At 33.9% G+C, this 20,099-nt stretch overlaps 1 protein-coding gene across 1 annotated transcript; it reads right to left on the bottom strand.

Moving 5' to 3' along the window:
- Positions 1 to 381: 381 nt before the first annotated feature.
- LOC108456239 (beta-amylase 1, chloroplastic-like) lies at positions 382 to 3,733 on the bottom strand. Its single transcript, XM_017754836.2, has 4 exons — positions 2,968 to 3,733; positions 2,665 to 2,875; positions 2,084 to 2,194; positions 382 to 1,507 (listed from the first exon to the last, which is right to left on the bottom strand). The coding sequence occupies exons 1-4, from the start codon at positions 3,606 to 3,608 to the stop codon at positions 707 to 709; spliced, it is 1,764 nt and encodes a 587-aa protein (XP_017610325.1). The 5' UTR covers positions 3,609 to 3,733; the 3' UTR covers positions 382 to 706.
- Between the last annotated feature and the right edge of the window lie 16,366 nt (positions 3,734 to 20,099).

The following is a 20,099-nucleotide window of genomic DNA, read 5'->3' as shown; positions in this document are numbered from 1 at the left end:
TTAGAATATACCCAATGGTGAGAGGCTCATGAGTGCCAATACAAACAGCTTTCATGTTTTATCCTGATATTAGAATATACCCAATGGGGAGAGGCTCATGAGTGCCAATACAAACAGCTTTCATGTTTTATCCTTTCCAGACAAGAAGGTTGAGGATTTGAGTGGCAAATCTTCAGGGTTTAATCATCAACATATAACCATAATGTAGCCTTATAATAATCTCTTTAGTAGGATCTTATTCATGTTGATTTATTTGACATTGTCTTCATTTAGTTAGATTTTTAGATTCAATATAAGTCGGTCTTTAATAGTATAAAATTATATATATATATATATATATATATATATATATAAAAGAGAAACTATTTAAAACAAATTACATTTAATCAAATACCCAAAAATTTTGAAAGACGTACAAATTTTATGCAAATTACACCGAACTCCTTATACAACATGTTTTGTGACAATAAAACAGTAAACGAAAAAAACTAGAGGATAGTGCCTTAGGGGTATTCTCGTCATAAAAAAATTTCTGGTGGGACTTGTAATAGACCCGTTTACATGCCTACAGATATTTTTTTCTTTGTTTCTTCCTTTTCGTATTCGATGTGAGATGAATTTACATGCTTAATATATATTAGAGGGAAAATTGAACTATACGGTTATACTTATAAGCTACTATGTCGGACAAAAATTATCTCCTTGATCAAGGCATGAGGGCAGCCTCTTGAACGAAAGGCTCGGTGACATTAACAAAATGTTCAGCTTCCCTCTCCACTTGCTCCCAACACCGACGGCTATCTTTTCCTTCGTTCATCTTCTTCACGAAAGCTACAAACCGTCTCCAGTTGTCCGGCTGAAAGAGTGACGGGTTCATCCTCAAGTATGTAAACGAAAACATCTGCCTATCATTTGAGGATCCATCAATATTCAATGATGACGCTTTTAAGATCTGCTCATGCGCCGATTCGTCGTATCGGGGCAGTGCATTCTCCCCGGCAAGTGGAACTTGTGCTTCTTTGGTAGCTAAACCCACTTGTCGAACTAGGTTCTCCGGTGCACATAGGGCATCTTGTGGCTGCTCATGATCTCGCATTTCTATACAAGTGAAATTGAAAACAGCACCATATCGAGCTACCATTTGAGCCATCGGGAGGTAGCCGTCTCGGAACCTTGTGTTGTAGTACCCTGCAGTGAGTTCAGCAGCATGTGATCGACTTCCATAGTGCCAGTGAATACCGGCAACTTTTACAGAGATCTTCACTCCTGTAGCTTCAAAAACAGAGGATGCCGAACATAGAATTCGCTCACCGTGTTCAATTAGAGTTTGAGAATACCATGAAAGAAAGAATTCACCATACTGGCTGTTCCAACCACCACCATCTTTCTTGAAAAATGGCGTATCTTCAGGCCAACTATTGTAGTGACCGGCATCTGTCGGGCCTGTGCTACCCCATTCTGGCTTACCTGCTGCTTCTGCAGCTGCTTTTAGGCTGCTAAGCATATACTGCATTATACAACATCCAACCTTGGTCAAGAAACACAAAGAAAGCAGCAACACGCGAGCTAAAATATACATATAAAGAGACCGTTGCTTATGTAGCTCTATCCGACCCAATTTTGGACATTGATACAAGAAATAATCATTCAAAATATAAATTTTTTGAATAACATGAAAGTAGCAACATGAGAGCTGATATTAGATATAAAAGAGATAATTGCTTATGTTGCTCCATCCAAAATATCTCCGAACATTGCTATAAGGATACAATCATTCAAATACATAAAAAATTAAACTACCGAATCTAATGCATATTCATGCCTAACATTCAAACTCGAATCAAACAATATAAATTCCAACTTTAGTTAAGAAACATGAAGAAAGTGGAAACTTCGGAGCTGATATAGATAAAAGAGAGATCACTGCCTATGTTGCTCTGTCTAATACATGTTTAGACATTGATACGACAATACAATCAATCAAATAAATTTATACAAATATTATGAATAATTGAACTATTTATGTCAAAACACATATCCGTATTCAAGACAAGTATTTGAAACCAAATGATATTAAAAGAACCTTATCATAACATTGGAAGGCTCCAATTCCAGGGAACTTCCATATCCCATTTTCCTCAGGGTATGAAGGATACCGAAGCTCACCTGCCGGACCCATTCCCACTTGAATTTCCTGTTGAGAAAAACAACTATTTAGCACCTAATTTAGTCAAATATTAGTGATTTTCTGCAATTTTTAAATGTAAAGCAAAAAAAAAAAAAAAATTCAAATAGCTAAATTCGAATATCCAAATCAAACAGCCATAAAAATAAAAGAAATTCAACTCGTAAATATCAAAAAGTTAATATATGCAATATGCAAGCAGAACAGACATCACCACATCCCGCAATATCTATTGCTAATTCTTTAATATGTTTTTTTTCCAAATCAGGATGTCCACCATCTTGTAGCGACTAATTCCAACAGGTAACTTTATTCCGACTAATTCCAACAGGTAACTTCATTCCTATGAGTGAATATTGAACCCCAACTCATGGTAAGAAGACAAGATGAATAACCACCACAACTCTGTTAATATTGGTTTTTAACAGTATAAACAAAAGGGATTTAAAGGATTATGAAAAAGTAGTGAAATTAAATACCACAATGGTGTCACCAAGTAGATGTTTGAAGTTGTCCTTAAAGGCACGCATGAAATCAGCGTAACATTGAACTGGAGACCGGCCTTTCAAGACCAGTAGAGAATCGCAACCCAGTGAAACGTATTCGTAATTCCTTCTTCCCCATTGATCTGTGTATGCAAGGTCTGAATCTTTCTCCATCTCTTCCCTTACCCATTTTGGCAATGGAATACTGCCAAAAAGATCAAAACTATTTATTTTTCAAAAAATAATTCGGTAATTTTATAAATGAAAGTGGGAGGGGAAGGAAGAAAAAATACGGACGTGCAAGAGTCACCGACGTTGCTGCCGCACTGATGGAACGACATGACGGCCTGGACTTTGAGGCCATGTTTCTTGGCCATATCGAGGAGCTCGGTGTAACCACCCCAATTGTAAGCACCCGGAGCTTCCCTCTCCACCAGTCCCCACCAAACGTCAATCATTATCCCCTCCACACCGGCGCTTTTCAAAGCGTGAAGACTAGCATTCATCGCCTTCTTCCTATTGACCGTGTTCCCATTCGTCACGCTATCCAACGGCATCATCACGAACACTGACACTCCTTTCTTCTCATCCTTCCTACCTCCATCTGTCCACTCCGCCGTCCCCGCCACCTCTTCCACCGTCATCTCCAGCGGCGACGACGTCGCGAATGCCTGGCATGCTACTGAAAGATCCGGACGCAGCATTGGGAGGTTGATCAAATACGACCACTCCCCGGCGCTGTTCGGTGTGAGTGGCGGTGTTAACATAGGTGGGGATGCATTTTCTTGGGGGCTATTGGATCGGAGATTCCCGGCGGGTGATTTCCAAACTGCCGATGGACTCGCTGTTGCTGATGATGGTTGTTCTCCGGAGGCGAATTCCGTCGGAATTTGTTTGCCGGAAAGAGTTCCAATCTGTTGTCCCAAATTCATTGCCATTTTTTTTCTTCGATTGAAGTGACTGAATGAGAAGGAAAAAAGTAGACTATGTTCGTCAAAGAAACCGTTTTCGAGGGATGCTTTGAAGGTGAGCGGAACGTTAAATCAAAGAAGAGGACTCAGATCGACTCATTTTTATAGTAATGAGATTAAAGTGATGGTTTAATTGTGAATTTCGTCCTTCTATTTTAAAATAGTTAATATCCTAATCCTTTATTTTTTAATTTGTTAGAATTTGATCCTATCGATACTTTATGAAAATTGAGAAGTTGTTGGATATCATTGTTAAACTTTTCATGAAATTATTGTCCTAGAAATTAGTAGCTTAGCAATTTATATGTAAGAAATTGGAAAATAAAATTATTTAATAATTTATATACAATAAATTATTCAATTTATATGTTTACCAATAACTGGACTAACTTTTGAATTCTCACAAAATACGAAATCAAAATTTAATAAATTAAAGTAGAAGGACAGAATTCTTAATTATCATAAAGTGAAGGGATGAAATTCTAGAATTAGACCTTTTGTTTTTTCTTTTTGAACTAACCATTAATCTATTTTTAAAATGCAATTGATCCTAGAATCTACGTGGCGGAAGGAACAGGAATCTAGGAGGCTACTGCTACGATTGCTCGATTTAAGTGAGGGCGGACGGTGAGATTGATTTGTGGATTGAAGGATTTAAAAAGGATAGCAAATGAAGTTGAGACGCGTGGTTATTAAATATCACGTTTCCAAATTTGTCGGGCTTTTGTCTTTTTGGGATGTCAACAAAGGGAGACACGAGGAAGCGGTTGAGGGGAAGTAGGACGGGTGATGATGCTACTGCCTGTCGGTTTAAGGACGTGTGTACGGGAGATATAAACGGTGAGAAAATAAATTTGTTTTTTATTTTTGACACTTTTTATTATTAATATATTTATAAATTTATAAAATATTCATTTAATTATTTGAATATTTGTTTTATCTTTTGAACACCATCCATTAAAAGGTTGACGAGAAGATTATATGATAATTTTAAAATTAGTATAATAGTAAGTTTAGTCTTTTATATTTATATATTGTATCAATTTAATATTAGTTCTAAAAAATTAATATTCAACATTTACATATTTTGTAATTTGGTCTTATTTTTTCTTTTTAATTTTAATTTTTTACCATGTCACCTAAAAAGCTAAAAGAAATGTATATCCACTAAATTATGTTAGTTTTGATATGCCAAGTGCCTATAACAACATTTAAAATAAATTTTATATATTTTATTAACTAAATCATTTAGTGTTCAAATATTTTCAAAATATTTCAAAAACTTAAAAAATACGCAAAATCATGTTTTTAATATGTTTTAACTTATCTAAATGTTTTTGAGTAAATGCTAAAGTGTTTTTAAGTGTTTGAAATTGATTTTATGCAAGCCTGGAACAATGTTCCGATACTTATATTATATGTATCCAAACATACAAAGTCAGTAATCTCGGAACTCAAATTGTGGGTAAGGTATCGGTACATTTCTTTGATGTATCAATACACACCTTAGAGGTATCAATACATTTCTTGCATGTATCGATATATTGTTCTATGCATCGACACATTATTGTCAAAATAAGCACTAACAACTATTTTTTATAGATGTGTCAATACATACGATAACACCCTTTACTCGATCTAATAACAGACCTGGATAAGAGATGTCGCATTAAAATTTTCATAACTTTTCATAATATTTAGAAACTTAATTTACTATTATTGGACCCAATTTCAACTTTTGAAATTTATTCACATTTTATATCAAATTTTATACATATATCCACCATCTGAGCTTATTTCATTGCCTTAAAATTTAATTTTATTTATTCAAACTAATTTATAACAAATTTTTATATACAACTCAAACAAATATTCCAAATCACATATAAATAACAACAATCTAACTAACCAATTTCAAATTTTTACTATTTAATTTCATTCATGATTATTTATCAAATATTTCATAGAATCAAGTATATAATTATTATGCCCATAATTTTACTTAAATCTTTCAAAATTTACAAAATAGTCTCTATAATTTAGAATTTACAAATTTTGCAAAGCAACCTGAAATTCAAGTTTTACAGTTTTTATGATTTATCCTTGAAATCCCAAATTTACACAGTTTTACAATTTAGTCCTTGAAGATCAAATTTTCTTATTTTATAGTTCAATCTCAAATCTTAGTTTGAGCAGTTTTGCGAAACAATCCCTTTTCTAAAATTTCCAAATTTTACAATTTAGTTCCTACAACTAAAATTGCCAAAATTTCCACAAATTAGTCCCCGATTTTCAAACCATTAAACTTTCATATTCTCTTTTCAAAATTGTAAATTCTCAATTCATATAAATTAGTCCTAAAACTCATGTTTTGAGATCTTTACAATTTAGTCCCTGTGGTTTCAAACTTTACTATTTTATGTTCAACTTTCCAATCTTTCGTATTTCATAACCATATAATTTAGTTACTACATCAACTTTTAGATTTCATTACTCAACCCTTAGAATTCAAAATTTTACAATTCGGTCATTACTTTAATTTTTATCAATTTAATCACTTAACAAATCATTTTTAAGTTACTCATCCAAATAATATCCAAAATAAATATTTATCACTTTCAACATAATAAATACACAATTCCATCATTCCAAATAATTAATTCCAACTTAAATATTCTTAATAAAACACTCACACTTTCTTACTTTAAATTATTCACTTAAAATCATTCACCAAATTATTCAAAAATCATTCATTTCATACATAAACATTATATTTTATTTACTTAGACATATGAAATAATTAAACAAGATTAGTTCTTACAATATCTCATCGAATTAAACACTCAAATAAACATAACATGATAATTTAAACTACTTACCTTAATTTCTTAACTATTTTCTTCACATAACGATGCTTTCTCACACTTTCATCTTCATCTTCAAGCTTCCATGGTTGGTTTCATACGAAAGGACGTTTTTGAATTAGAATTGTAACACTGCTCGCCCGCCCTGATCGTCGAGTCCGAGTTATAGGATGTCACATTCATTGTCGGAGCAACTACGGTCAAATCAAAGTAAAATATTCACATACATATGTAATCTAATCCCAAACATATTCATTTATTGGTTAAACAATCAAAATCGAGCCTTAATCGACCTTACAAAAGCTCTTTTGTTGACCCAGGCATAAAATAGGACCAAATTGCAAAGTTTCAAAACTATAGGGCCAACGTCGCCAAAAAGTTTGTCACGTTATGACGTCAGGCCACTTGACATCACTACATCACTGATTGTCGGTCGGTATTGTGACAAGGAAGAAATGTCATCGGGATGAGGACTTTATTTTTGGTAAAATTGATCCATTCGGTACCTTTTTCAATGTTTCTAACCACACCTATCAATATGTGTACCAATTACTTAGCTCATGAAAGAATTACAATCCTATGAGTTGATGTTGAATGGTGATAAGTTGGATTAGGAGAAACTTGAGGCAAACTTAGTTGTGAGCCCCTCATCCTCTAAGGGGAAGCAGAAAGCTAAAGGAAAGAAGAAACTGACTAAGTCTTAGGATCCACATCGTGTGAATAGAAAGAAGGATAAGAAATCAAAATATCCTAAAAAGATCAAATGTTTCTTCTACAACAGGAAAGGCATTTTCAGATCAAACTATGAGGAGTATTTGGATTACCTAATCGAAAAGGGCAAAGTTATAGAACTTTTTGTGGTTGAAGCTTGCTTAGTAAAAGAATCAATTGACAACTGGTTATTGATTCTGGAGCCACTAATGATGTGTGTGTTTCTTTACAAGGATTTAGCGAAAAGATATACCTGTTGGGAAATGTGCCCATATTATAGTAAACATGTAACTGTTGGGAAATGTGCTTATTGATTGCCTAAAGTTCAAACTGGAGATAAGTGGCATTGTAAAGAACGTTTACAATGAAAGAAAGGCAACTTACTTTAGTAGGTAATCTAAATGTCTGTAATCAATCAAAGTGAGCATTTGATTCAAATACTAAGAAGGATTTTTATGTCGTCTACAGTTCCAATTAAAGAGATGGCTAGTCTTGGCTATCGGAGTAATTAACTCCACGAGTAGAGACATAAATGTATTCATTGGTAGAATGATACATTGGATTGGACCGAGGATGAATTAATTCTGAATCCATTTGTGAATTAATTCACTTGTGATGTTCACGGTGTGATTTACCTAAATCTTGAGTTAGTCACTGACCATGCGTATGCAACTTATGTGCTTTGATATAAGTATAGGCTTATCCTCTAAAGATGATTTAGCCCATAGCCAGTATGTTGGGTACAAGATTTGTGTATGACATGGCTTTACTAGCAATAGTGGAATTCATAGCTAGACCTGATCATGGATCGAGTCACCCGTCCCGACTCGAAGGCCTGCCCGAAATGTGAGAGGATTTGGGCAAAAATATGGGCCCGAAAAATGGGCTTAGACAAAAAAATAAGGCCCGTTTAAAAATGATCCAGGCCTCAAGTAAGGCATTTTTGGCCCGGGCCCAGCCCGAATTCACTAAAGGACAAAAAAATCTGCTCTTTTTTTTTTAATGTTATTTTATTGTTGTTTTCTCCCTATTTTGCAACCATTTTACTATTATGTTGCTAGTATTTTGTTATTTTGTTTGGATATTGTATAAAACTTATTTTATTGTTAATTTTGTTATTATTTTAAAGGTATTTGTTAATTTTGTTATTATTTTAGAGGCATTTGCTTGTTAAGTTGCATTTATCTTAGTATTATTTAAAGTCTACATAATTTTAAAATTTATTTTCAATTTGTTGGGAAATATTTATTTTGATGTTTTAAGTATTTAAAATTATATAAAAATAATATAAAAAATTAATACGGGCGAGCCGGGTCGGGCTCGGGTTTTAGCATTTTTATCCAGGTCGGGCTTAGGCAAAATTTTAGGCTCATTTTTTGGGTCAGGCAGGGCCGGGCCTAATAAATGGGCCTGAATTTTTAGTTGAGCCTTGCCTGAACCTGCCCCGGCCCGGCCCATGAACACATCTATTCATAGCTCAATTAAAGAGTTAATGATATCTTCTCATTGGCATTGTGTGGATGATAAATATGGAACGTGGCCATGGGTTACTTATTCTCAAATAAGCAATTTATCACAGTCATTTGTTGGCAGTGATCATATCAATCATTAAGAAGACACAATGGTGACAATGAGATAAAATAGGATTGTATTGAGTGAACGGATTTAACTCAAAGGAATCAATGATATCATATGAAGGTAACACACACATGATGAGGTCATTGGCCAAAGCAGTTGGATGAATTGCTTTCGTAAAGAGTATACAATAAGAAGTTTTCAATCATGGTACTTTTTGTGGATTAACTCCATGATTAACTAATTCCAAATTATCAAAACGATGCTTCTGGACATAATTACAATCACTAGAACCTAATTATATATGACCGGTTGGTCCCTCCGTTAGCTCAACAAAAGCTCGATCAAACTGCAATGAATTAGAAGAAAATTCTACAACTTTGGGAATAATTTAATTGAGTCGATTTATTCGATGTGAAATTAAATTAGGTGGTTGTGAGAATTGTATATGTCCTATCGATGGCTGAGGTCATACATTTGTTGAGGATTCTTCACAACTCGTGTGAGCAGTATCGTGTAGCTAACATCCTGACCTACAGTTTGTGTAAGTATTATAGAGACGATTACAGTTGCATGTAAAGGTACACTTTGTGTAAGCATTCCTCGAGTATCCGATGTTATTCTATTTGGTTCAACGAAAAATTAAGGTTTAAAACGAAAACTTACCTATATGAAATGAGCTATATTATTGAGAATATAGAATGGAAAATGTAATATGTATAATTGGATAGAAAAGGTAACAAATGGATTATGTGATGGATGATTTATATATTGAAATCATTTACATGATATGTGCCATGTTTCATTGGTTGATATGTTTTCAAATGTATATATTAACTATGTGAAGTGTTATGGATAGGAATGAAAAATATCCATATAATCTAATGAGCAATGCTAAATGGTTCAATTGCTTTATGTTCGGCAAGTTTAAGTTTCCTTTACATGAGCCTACTAAGAACTAGTTGCTTATATAGCTATTTTTCATTTTTTTGTAGATAATCGAAAGCTCGGTCAGTTAGAATTGCGTCGAAGCACAATCACACTATCCAATCATCATTTCAGTAGATTTTGGTTCTTTTGGTTTAAGGTTATAAATGGCATGTAATAGGGCTTAATTTTAGTTTAGCAATTTGGTATGTTTGAAAGGTGTCAAGCTTATGTGTGCATTAATGTTTATAGTTAATGGTGTAAATTGATAGGTTGTTGAATACTTATGCATGCCTTGTGATGATAGGCAAACCATGGTTGAATGACGTGTATGTTTGAAATGGTTTTGGGTATTGTAACAGCCCGATTTTCAGTGGTGTCAGAAATAGTGGTTTTGAGACCATAATTCCAAAAAAATACTTTGTGAATATTGTTTAATTAGCCTATTTATGAGGTTTATAGAGTCATATTAAATTTTAGTTGAGAAATTTATTTGTTTGGATAGTTTAATAAGTAAAAATGACTGAATTATAAAAACTACAAAAGTTGAGTAGTTAAATTAAATGGACTAAATGGACAATTTAACCATGGAAAAATTAGTTAGCGGGATTTGATGAGGTTATCTTTAATAAAGTGATTTAATTAGACTTAATTATGATTATTAAAACTTAATTAAGAAAGTTGAAGTATTTACAAATAGGCCATAAGTATAGATATATTAAATTAAACCTAAAATTTAAAGAAAGTTTTCAATTCTCTTCATCTTCTCCATGAAAAAGAAAGGAAAAGCTAGGGTTTTTAACATTGAATTTAAACTTTGATTTAGTAATTGTATTGATGTCCGTTTTTAGTAATTTTTATATTTTTGAGTTCGTATCAATTTGGTCTATTTAAATCGAGGACCAATTTATGAAACTGTTAAATGTTATAAAATTTTCCATTGATGAATGACGCTATTTCTTAATGTTTGTGATGAAATATGGAGCTTTGATGATAGATTAGAATATTTTGAAAAGTGATTTTTGATGATTTTGATGTTTAGGGACTAAATTGATTAAATGATAAATTGCATGAACTTAAGGTGAAATAATTGCAAATAGGGATTTATATAAAGTTATGGAATATTTGGGTATCATGGGTGTTTAGGAAAAATGAGTAAATTGCATGATTAGGGGTTAATGACTGAATTAAACAAGATGGAAAGTTAAGGGGCAAATAGGTAATTTGCCAAAAAGGATTTAGTTGCATGAAATGATCAAATTGTGTTGTTATTCTAATTGATGGAATGAAATTATTATTGTTAGATCAAGAACGTACTGATAATCGTGGAAAAGGAAAACTGCGAAATAGTCCATGTATTCTGGAATCACTTGCAAATCGGTTCAGTAAGTTCGTATGTTTAATTATACTCCTAAATGCTTATATTCTTGTTAACTTATTGTTAACGAATGTCGTTTCATATACTGGAAGTACGCTCTATCAAGCCAAATCTTATTGTTATACTGAATAAAGCTCAATCGAGCAAATCATACTATTATACTGAATGGAGCTTAACTGAGTAAATCTTACCGTTTTACTAACTGATGTTTAAATCGAACAAATTCTTCTGTTATACTGAGTGAAACCCAAATGAGTAAAAATGTAACACCCCTAGCCCGTATCCATAGCCGGAATAGGGTTACAGAGTATTACTGAAAGTTACAGAACAAATAAACAAATATATCATATCATATAGCATTCATATTAGAAACCAATGGAAATCAAGCATAATGTCTCTTATGTGAGACCTGGAGGCCCAAAATATACATTAGAAACAAATAGGGACTAAACTGGATACTCAAAGAATTTTTTAGAAAATAATAAAATTTTTCAAAAGTGCAGGGGACACATGCCCATCTAGCCAGCCCATATGACTCACAAGGTCAAGAGACACGTCCGTGTTTCAGGCCGTATGGGTATTCGAAATAGGGGCACACGATCGTGTCCCAACTCATGTTCATACCAGTGTAACTCTCTGACTTGAGTCGCACGGCCAAGTCATATGCCCGTGTGCTAGGCCGTGTTGAGCATACTAACTTTCGCAATTTAAAAGATTTAGGGGACATACGACAGTGTCACCTAGCCGTGCGTGACACACGGTTGAGACACACACCCTTGTTTCTGCCTGTGTGGACAAAAATAGGCCATTTTCCAAGCCATATTTCTCACCCTAATTGTCATCAACCTAACTTAACATTTTTGGACGTTAATAAGCCATAACAAGGCATTCAAATCAAATCAAAACCAAGTCTTATATGTGACATATCACTACATATATCCAAGTATCCATACTTACCAAATTGTCCAAATACACATATATGCATATTTGTACCAAATATACTATCTCAAACCAATCATCAATATGCCTATATGATTTCCATCATTCATCCATTTCAAACACACATCAAACATGTTAAGGCCATATATATATATATATATATATATATATAAATCAAAATGTATCAAACACAAGCCATTCAAATGGCTAATCACAACAAAACATTTACATGCAATTATTGGCCAAATTAATCTATACATGCCATTATAACCAAAATTAATTTTCTAATTATACCGAAAAGGTCGTTGGATAGTGTGAATCAACTCCGACCAGCTTCCAACCCAGACGAGCTTTCGAATTACTATAAAATATGGAAAATAACACAGAGTAAGCATTTAATGCTTAGTAAGTTTGTATAACACGGAAATTAACTTACCATTCAATTGCATTTAAAGTAAGTATACAAAATATATCCAAATCATTTTGGCCAAAAGCGTAAACACATATCCTCAACTTGTTAGCCATGTAATACTTTTAATAACCAATAAACATGGATGTACATAATCACTAAGCATGTTTCACATACATGTAATATCATCTCCATGTATTTCAAGTATATACCCGTAATAGTTTATTTCAAACTCGTATCAGAACTTTGTCCGTTGAACCATTTAAAATATTGTTGGATACACGGGTAGTACACACGAAGTGTAAAAATTTGTAATCCGTCAATTCATGTACTTGTATGCTTATACAAGCATGTAAACGGGAAGGTCATGTGAGCTGTGTAACGGGAAGCTCTTACGAGCCATTTATCGGGAAGCACAAAGAGCCATTAATCAAGAAGCTCGTGAGAGCCAAATATCAGGATGCTCAGAAGAGCTATGATAAACCGTAATCTATACATATTTCTATCCCATGCTTAGCGCATTTTATGGATGATTTTTCCTTAGATTTGGTGAATTCGATGCTCCTAATGTCTTAATTTCATGTTTTATACTTAGGTGAGCATAGGAGAGTAAAAGGAATGAGAAACGGGCCAAAAATAGAGAAAATAGGCCAACGTACGAAATCAACACGGCCTGGACCTCCTCACAAGGGTAGACCACACGGTCGTGTCAATTTGGCAGAATCGAAGCACGACTCACACGGGTGGACCACAAGCCCGTGCCTATTTAACAGGCTTGACCACGGCCTGAAGTAATCGCACACGGGCGTGTCCCTGTTGAGCCCAAATTGAGTCCAATTCGGGAAAGGTCAATTTTGAGGGTTCTTAGGCATTCTAAAGCCTATAAATACACCCTAGAGGAGGAGGAAAAGGGAGGACACGGAGGAGGAAGCAGGGAACTGCTCAAGAAAAGCCGATTGATCCATCTCAGAAGCTGGACTCATCATCAAGACTGAAGATCTCCCCTTAATTTCCCTTTAGGAGTTTTGGGTTTTTCTTTATATTTTGTATTTATTATTCTTCTGAGATATTTACCTTTTTAGTTATGAACTAAAACCCCTAAATACCTAAGGGGAATGAAACCTAAGACAGATCTTGTTATTATTATCTGAATTGTATGATAAATATTTGTCTTGTTCTTAATTATGTGTTCTTAATTCTTGTTTTGATATTCTAGGATATTAATTCAAGTTAAGCTCTTATTCAGAGGAGGAATAGACCCTGTCTAAGAGTACATTTGTCATAATTAAGTGGAGTTGATTGCGCGCCTAGAGATAGGGTGACAAGATTTTGCCAGATTAGGGTGAAACCTAATAAGGGGATCTATAGATCGAGTTAATGCAACTCTAGGAAGTTAATTAGAAAGAGATTTCAATTATTCAACCTAGGGTTAGACGTTGTTAGTCTCGAGAGGGATAATAATATAACTTAGGGATTTCTACGGAACAATTCAAATGAATAAATCGTCCGATTCAGAGTCAAATAACAAGTGAGGTCTAGGTGGATTTTTCCTTAGGTATTGTCTTAATTCAATCGTTTTTCCAAAAGTAATTCCCCAATTCTATTTTCTGTGAATTCTTAGTTTAGTTAATTAGTTAGTTAAAACAAACCCCATTATTTTTAGGCTAGATAATAAAAAGAAAGTTAATACTAGTACTTTTAGTTCCTTTGGGTTCGATAATCCGGTCTTGCTAAAGCTATACTACTATTCGATAGATACACTTGCCTTCATCGTGATAATAGTTAGTTTCAAGAACGATTCATTATAAATATTTAAAACCTGTCATGAATATCACGTATCAAGCTAAATAATGGGAAGCTCGTGAGAGCTGTGGTGTATCTGCAACACATGCAAGACAACAACCAATCGGGAACCCTTAATGACATGTCATTCATATCCATTGAATTTTTAAGGTCCAAACGGGACTGGGTACTTGTTGGATATGTGATCAGTATTGTAACGCCCCAATTTTCGGGAATCCTGTGAATGTTGGCATAAGTTTAATTATGTTAGTGGGTCTCTAGAAGGCCCAAGCTTAAGATAGAACCCGGTAGAACCCGGTAATTTTAGTTAATTTTTGTTCCATAAGAAAAAGGGGGTGAAATTATGAAATAGGACCTATGTGAAAATGTTTGAAAATACTATAGGCTAAATTGAAGTGGCCAAATAAATAGGAGTGCAAAATAGGAGGATTTGCATGACAAACCTCCCATTTTACATGAAGTGGCCAGCCATCATGTTGTTGTAGACAAAATGTACACTTGATATCCATAATTTATGGTACAAATTGATACAAATTGATAATAGGTTAGGTAAATGTTCCATGATAATGGGTTAGGTAAATGTTTCATGATAATGGGTTAGGTAAATGTTTCATGATAAGAATTTCATGTCTTTTGTATTAAAGAATTAAATGGATGAAATATGAAGTTTTATTAAAAGAAAAAAGGGTGAAAAGAACAAAGTTTTGTCCATCTTTGTTCATCATAGCTGAAAGTTAGAGACGAGAAAGGAGAGGAGAAAGCTCTTGAGTATTTGGTCATTAAGAGGAGGAAAATTGAAGGTAAGTTCTTGGTACCTTGCTTCTATTTTGAGGTTCATGAGTTCTTCTTGATTCTACCTTAACTCTTGAAGTATATTTTGATTTTTAGTTGTGTTGTGAGCATTTAGTCATGAATTAAAATGAAGGAAATGGTTGTTGTTTCATGTTCTTTTGATGAAAAATGGAAGATAGGTGAAGTTGAGCCAAACAAATAAGCATGCATGTGCCTTAGATGTTAAAGGGAAAAATCAGCTAACATGTTGTGCTTTAAAATGATGATTGGAGATTATACTTAAGTAAAATCATAGATATGTGATGATTGATTGGTGATATACATGTTTAAATAACAAGCATGCAAGTTAGGTGTGAAAGAGTGATTTGGTAATAAATCTGCTTGGGAGAGCAGCAGTAACGTGACTTTGGAAAATCACCATAAATTGTGGAAGATGAGTTAGAAGCTACATAAATTATGTAATTAAAGCTTATTGAGTCTAGTTTCTAATGAAATAAACAAGAACATATTTTGAATTCTGTACAATTATAAATTTGATTCGTAATGAAGAGTGTCAGATTAGTCAAACAGTGAAACATGGGAAACTTTAAGAAAAATCTGGTATTGATTGGCCATACGAAAAATTCTGAAAATTTTATGGATAAAATATATATGAGTCTATTTTCAGGGAAAATTAACGGCACTTGATTTGGAGTTTCGTAGCTCCAGTTATAAATAATTTAGTGACTGTTGCTCAAGAAGACAGCTTGCAGTGAAATTATGATTATGTGGTAAACATTGACAAAAATTTGTTAATGAGTTGCTTATTGATTTCTTATAAGCTTACTATGATCTGTAGGTGTGGTTGACCGAATATTGTAAGGGGTTAATACGTAGTTTGTATTTGAATAGTTAGATTTACGTGTTAGTAATCCAATTGTAGGCGGTTCGTGTGTGGATCTCACAAGATATCGTCAAAACATGTGTGTAATCGACACCCTCTCATAGACTAGATTGGCAAAAGCCGAAAAGTCGAAATGCCGAAAAGTCGGTATTTTGGGAATTTCTGAAAAGTCGAATGCTCATAAGATAGTTGGGTTTGTATATTTGGTAATCTAAAGTAATAAACTGCAAGACGCGCGATTTAGTACATTTTGATAATTTGGGCTTAATGGGCCAAAGATCGGGTTCATGGGCCAACGGCCCAATTCGTAAGTATGCTTGTGTAAGTGTTCGATAGTACGTAAATAGTTAGGATATGCATGAAAACCCTAAAAGTAGCTAAATTACTATAATACCCCTATGTATGGAAAATTACTGTTATACCCCTAGGTGCAAAATTACTGTTATACCCTTAGGGTTAATTTTGATTGAAAAGCATGACGATCTGATTCTATATGATGTATGCCATGATTATATATCTGTTGCATGGGGACATGGGTTATATTATGGAGGAAGCGTTTTGGTGGCTATGCCACAAATATCTGATCTGGTGGCTCTGCCACATATATCTGATACCGTGGCTCGCCACGATTATCTCAGATCTGGTGACTCATCACATTATCTGCTCGCAGCCATGCTACAAATTCGTGGTGTGTAGCGGTTGGGTGGGTCAAGTTGTCTCCCACACGGTGTAAGGTTGGTACGGGGTGTATACGGTTGGATATGGTTGGGTTTCGCATAAACATGTAATATCTTACGTTCATTATGGGCCTATGGGCTTTATTTTGAATTCATCGGCTAAGGCCAACTTATTCTATTTCGTGGTTTAAGCTGATATAGGCTATGGTTGGGTTAATTTACACACGAGTTTCCCAAACTCACCCTTTTATTTTCATCCACGCAGTAATCCCCAACCATAGTGGGCTTGGAGTCATGAGGGAATTGAGTGGCCACCATTCGAAAGTTTGATTTTCTTTTGGTGAACTGGACATCCTTTTATTTACGTTTGAAGTTTTGGTTTTTAAATGTAATAAGGCCGCTTATTTATTTTTTGATGGTTTTTATATATGTATTACTAAGATAGGTAATACTTATTTTAACTGTTGAAATTGGATAGCTTTAGGTAGCGTTTTCAAAAACAAAGCAGTTGATTTCAAAATAACACGACAACAAGCAAAGCTTCCGCAATGAAAGTATTTTCCAAAATTAATCACTTTTCCTAAAATGACTTAATCAAATCGGTTTCCTAGAAATATCCATGACATTAAAGTGTGGCAATGGCGGTATGCATGTCTAGGATTGGATCCGAAGGAGCTTGGTATTAGCGGTCCGATGGACTCACCACCTCTTTTTGGTTTCCTACCGGTGCATGACTTCCATTCACTTTAACCTTTAATGAATTAATCTTTTGAACATCAAGTACGATTTTCTGGACTTAGAATGGAAATTTTTTTTTTTACGTTTTTGATGTGGCATGCCGGATCCGGCCATAACTTCTAGGCCGGGTTTGGGGTGCTACAAGTATTTTCCATGGTAATTACACATTTCACACACATAACAATATTCAATTCAAAACATACAAATATACAATTTAGTTACACGAACTTACCTTGACAAGTGTTTATAAGTTCGTAGGCTACTAATCCGATACTTTTTCTTTTCCTCGATCTAACTTCATATTAGGTCTATTCGGATCTATATGAATGAATTTAACTCAATTTAATACAATTCATATTCAATTCAATCCAACACACATCTTTGAAAAAATTACTATTTTGCCCCTATACTTTTAATTGATTATGATTTTGTCTCTAGGGTTGGAAAATGAAAATCATACAATTTAATCCTTATTCCAAGCCTAGCCGATTTTCATACATATTAATAGCAGCCCATGCATTTCAAAAAATTCAAAATTTTTCATCTTTTCAATTTAGTCCCTAATTAATAAATTTATCAAAATTCTCTTTACAAAAGTTATTTATCTAACAACAACCTTTCATTTTCTACCATAAAACTTCAAAATTCAACTATACTCATTCATGGTAAAACCCTAATACTTTAATAGTTTTGCAAATTAATTTCCGAGATAGCTAGATTAAGTTATTACGATCTTTGAAACATAAAAATCATTTAAAAAAGGGGACAAGAATACTCACCTAATTAAGCAAAATAAGCTTGACTATCTTCAAGCTTCCATGGCTAGGGTTTCCATGTTTTATTTTAGGAAAGATGATGAAAATGATGAAAATTTGTTTTATTTTATTTATTTGTCATCATTTTATCATTTACTTTCCAGAATTAACCTTAATAATTTACTAAAGTCCAATGATGAATAATCATCCTTATCTACGAACTCCTCTAAATGGCTTATTTGTCATATAAGGATCTCCAATTTTAAATTCCATAGCTATTTGATACCTTTAGCTACTAAAATTCAACTTTTGCACTTTATGCAATTTAGTCATTTTTATCAAGCTAGGCATGTAAACAGTAAAATTTCCTAACGAAACTTTCATACAATATTTCTATCATACTGTAGACTATAAAATAATATTAAAATAAATTTTCTTCTGACTTCGGATTTGTGGTCCCAAAACCACTGTTTTGATTTTATTAAAAAAGGGTTGTTACAAGAAATCTATGGATATACTGATGAAAAGATCAATCAAGTCATGCTCACTGAGTATACTGAACTACTAAATTGGTTGTGACTACTATTATAAATTGCGTATAATGGAAATCTCTATGCTTAAGTTGATTAAATCTATGTTCGATTGAAAAGGTTATGAATTTCTAAACATACTTGCTAAGCTTCATTTAAGCTTACCTTTAAATTTGTTCATTTTGTAGATCAGATTTTGAAGGTTAAAAAGATCGGGTCAATGCTAGGAATCATACTATTCAGCAATCTTAGTAGACCTAATTTCTCGGTTTTGGTATATGGCATGTACTAGGATCCTATTTATTGATATGTCAAATGCCTAGCTTTTAAGTAGAATGTTGTAACATGTTATGCCCTTGATCAACTTGTTATTTCCTATTTGTTACTTAAATATGTTTGATAGGTCACAGTATGAAATGGTATACTGCAGGTTACCTTAATACTTGTAATAAAATGGATGTATGTTTAAAGAGACAATTGTGTTGTGGTTACAAGTTGAGAATGGGTATATGATTATGTTTGAGAATGTTTGAAGTTGAATTGCACCTCCTATATATGTATTTGAAAGCGTGTAAGTACCTATTCTATAAATGAGTGAAGTTGAGCAAGAAATAGGTAAATTTGGCTCACACAGCCTGAGACACGAGCGCGTGACTCGGCCGTGTAACACATGATGGTATTTTATATGCAAGTCAGTAAGTTATACGGCTTAACACACGGCCTGGCACACGAGCGTGTGAGGTAACTTCGAGAGTTACACGACTTGGCACACGGGCGTGTGATACGGTCTTGTGACCCTACTCAAAGAGTTACACAGGTGAAAACACGGGCTGGGACACGACTGTGTGTAAGACACACTGTAGTGTGTCCCCTGTTTTCAAATTTTACTACTTTTCCCAAATCTTTCTAAATTGATTGAAATTGGTCCCGAATTGTTTCTAAGCTACAGTATGCATGCATATGAATGTTATGTATTATGATTATAATTTTGATTGATATAATGTCTAAATGTTTCTAATTGATTAGTAATACTCTGTAACTCTAATCTGATGACAATGATGGGTTAGGGGTGTTACAGGTATAATTGATATGTGTTTAATTAATAAACTTAAGATGTTGATTGGATTGATTTTGATGTATGAATTGTGGTGCGTTTTGATGGCATATTGGTTAGGTTGATAGGATGGTTGATTTGGTTTGTTTTGAAATGTGTTTGATGGTGTTTTGGACATATGAATGTATGTGGGATTATTGTGCCTTGGTGTGCATGATTCGGCTTGTTTTGGGGCACCTTATGTAGCATATCGCCTGGGACACGGGCTGTCACACAGCTGTGTGCCACACACGATCACTCCAAATGATCGTGTGTTTCAAGTTAGTATGTAACACGATCTGGAGCATGGCGTACGACACAACCGTGTGGCCCTATTTAAATACTTATACAGGCTGGGACACGACCGTGTGTCCACACTTCGAA

The sequence above is a fragment of the Gossypium arboreum genome, chromosome 9 (assembly GCF_025698485.1).
Source record: "Gossypium arboreum isolate Shixiya-1 chromosome 9, ASM2569848v2, whole genome shotgun sequence".
NCBI lineage: Eukaryota > Viridiplantae > Streptophyta > Magnoliopsida > Malvales > Malvaceae > Gossypium > Gossypium arboreum.
Note: the sequence above shows the minus strand (reverse complement) of the source record. Positions and strands in the feature narration are given on the sequence as shown.

Coding starts and splice junctions, on each gene's coding strand:
- LOC108456239 (XM_017754836.2), bottom strand. CDS start 3,608: ATGGCAATGAATTTGGGACAACAGATTGGAACTCTTTCCGGCAAACAA. Junction 2,195..2,664: donor TACTTGGTGACACCATTGTG/GTATTTAATTTC, acceptor TTTTCTCAACAG/GAAATTCAAGTGGGAATGGG. Junction 1,508..2,083: donor CCTTCCAATGTTATGATAAG/GTTCTTTTAATA, acceptor TGTATAATGCAG/TATATGCTTAGCAGCCTAAA.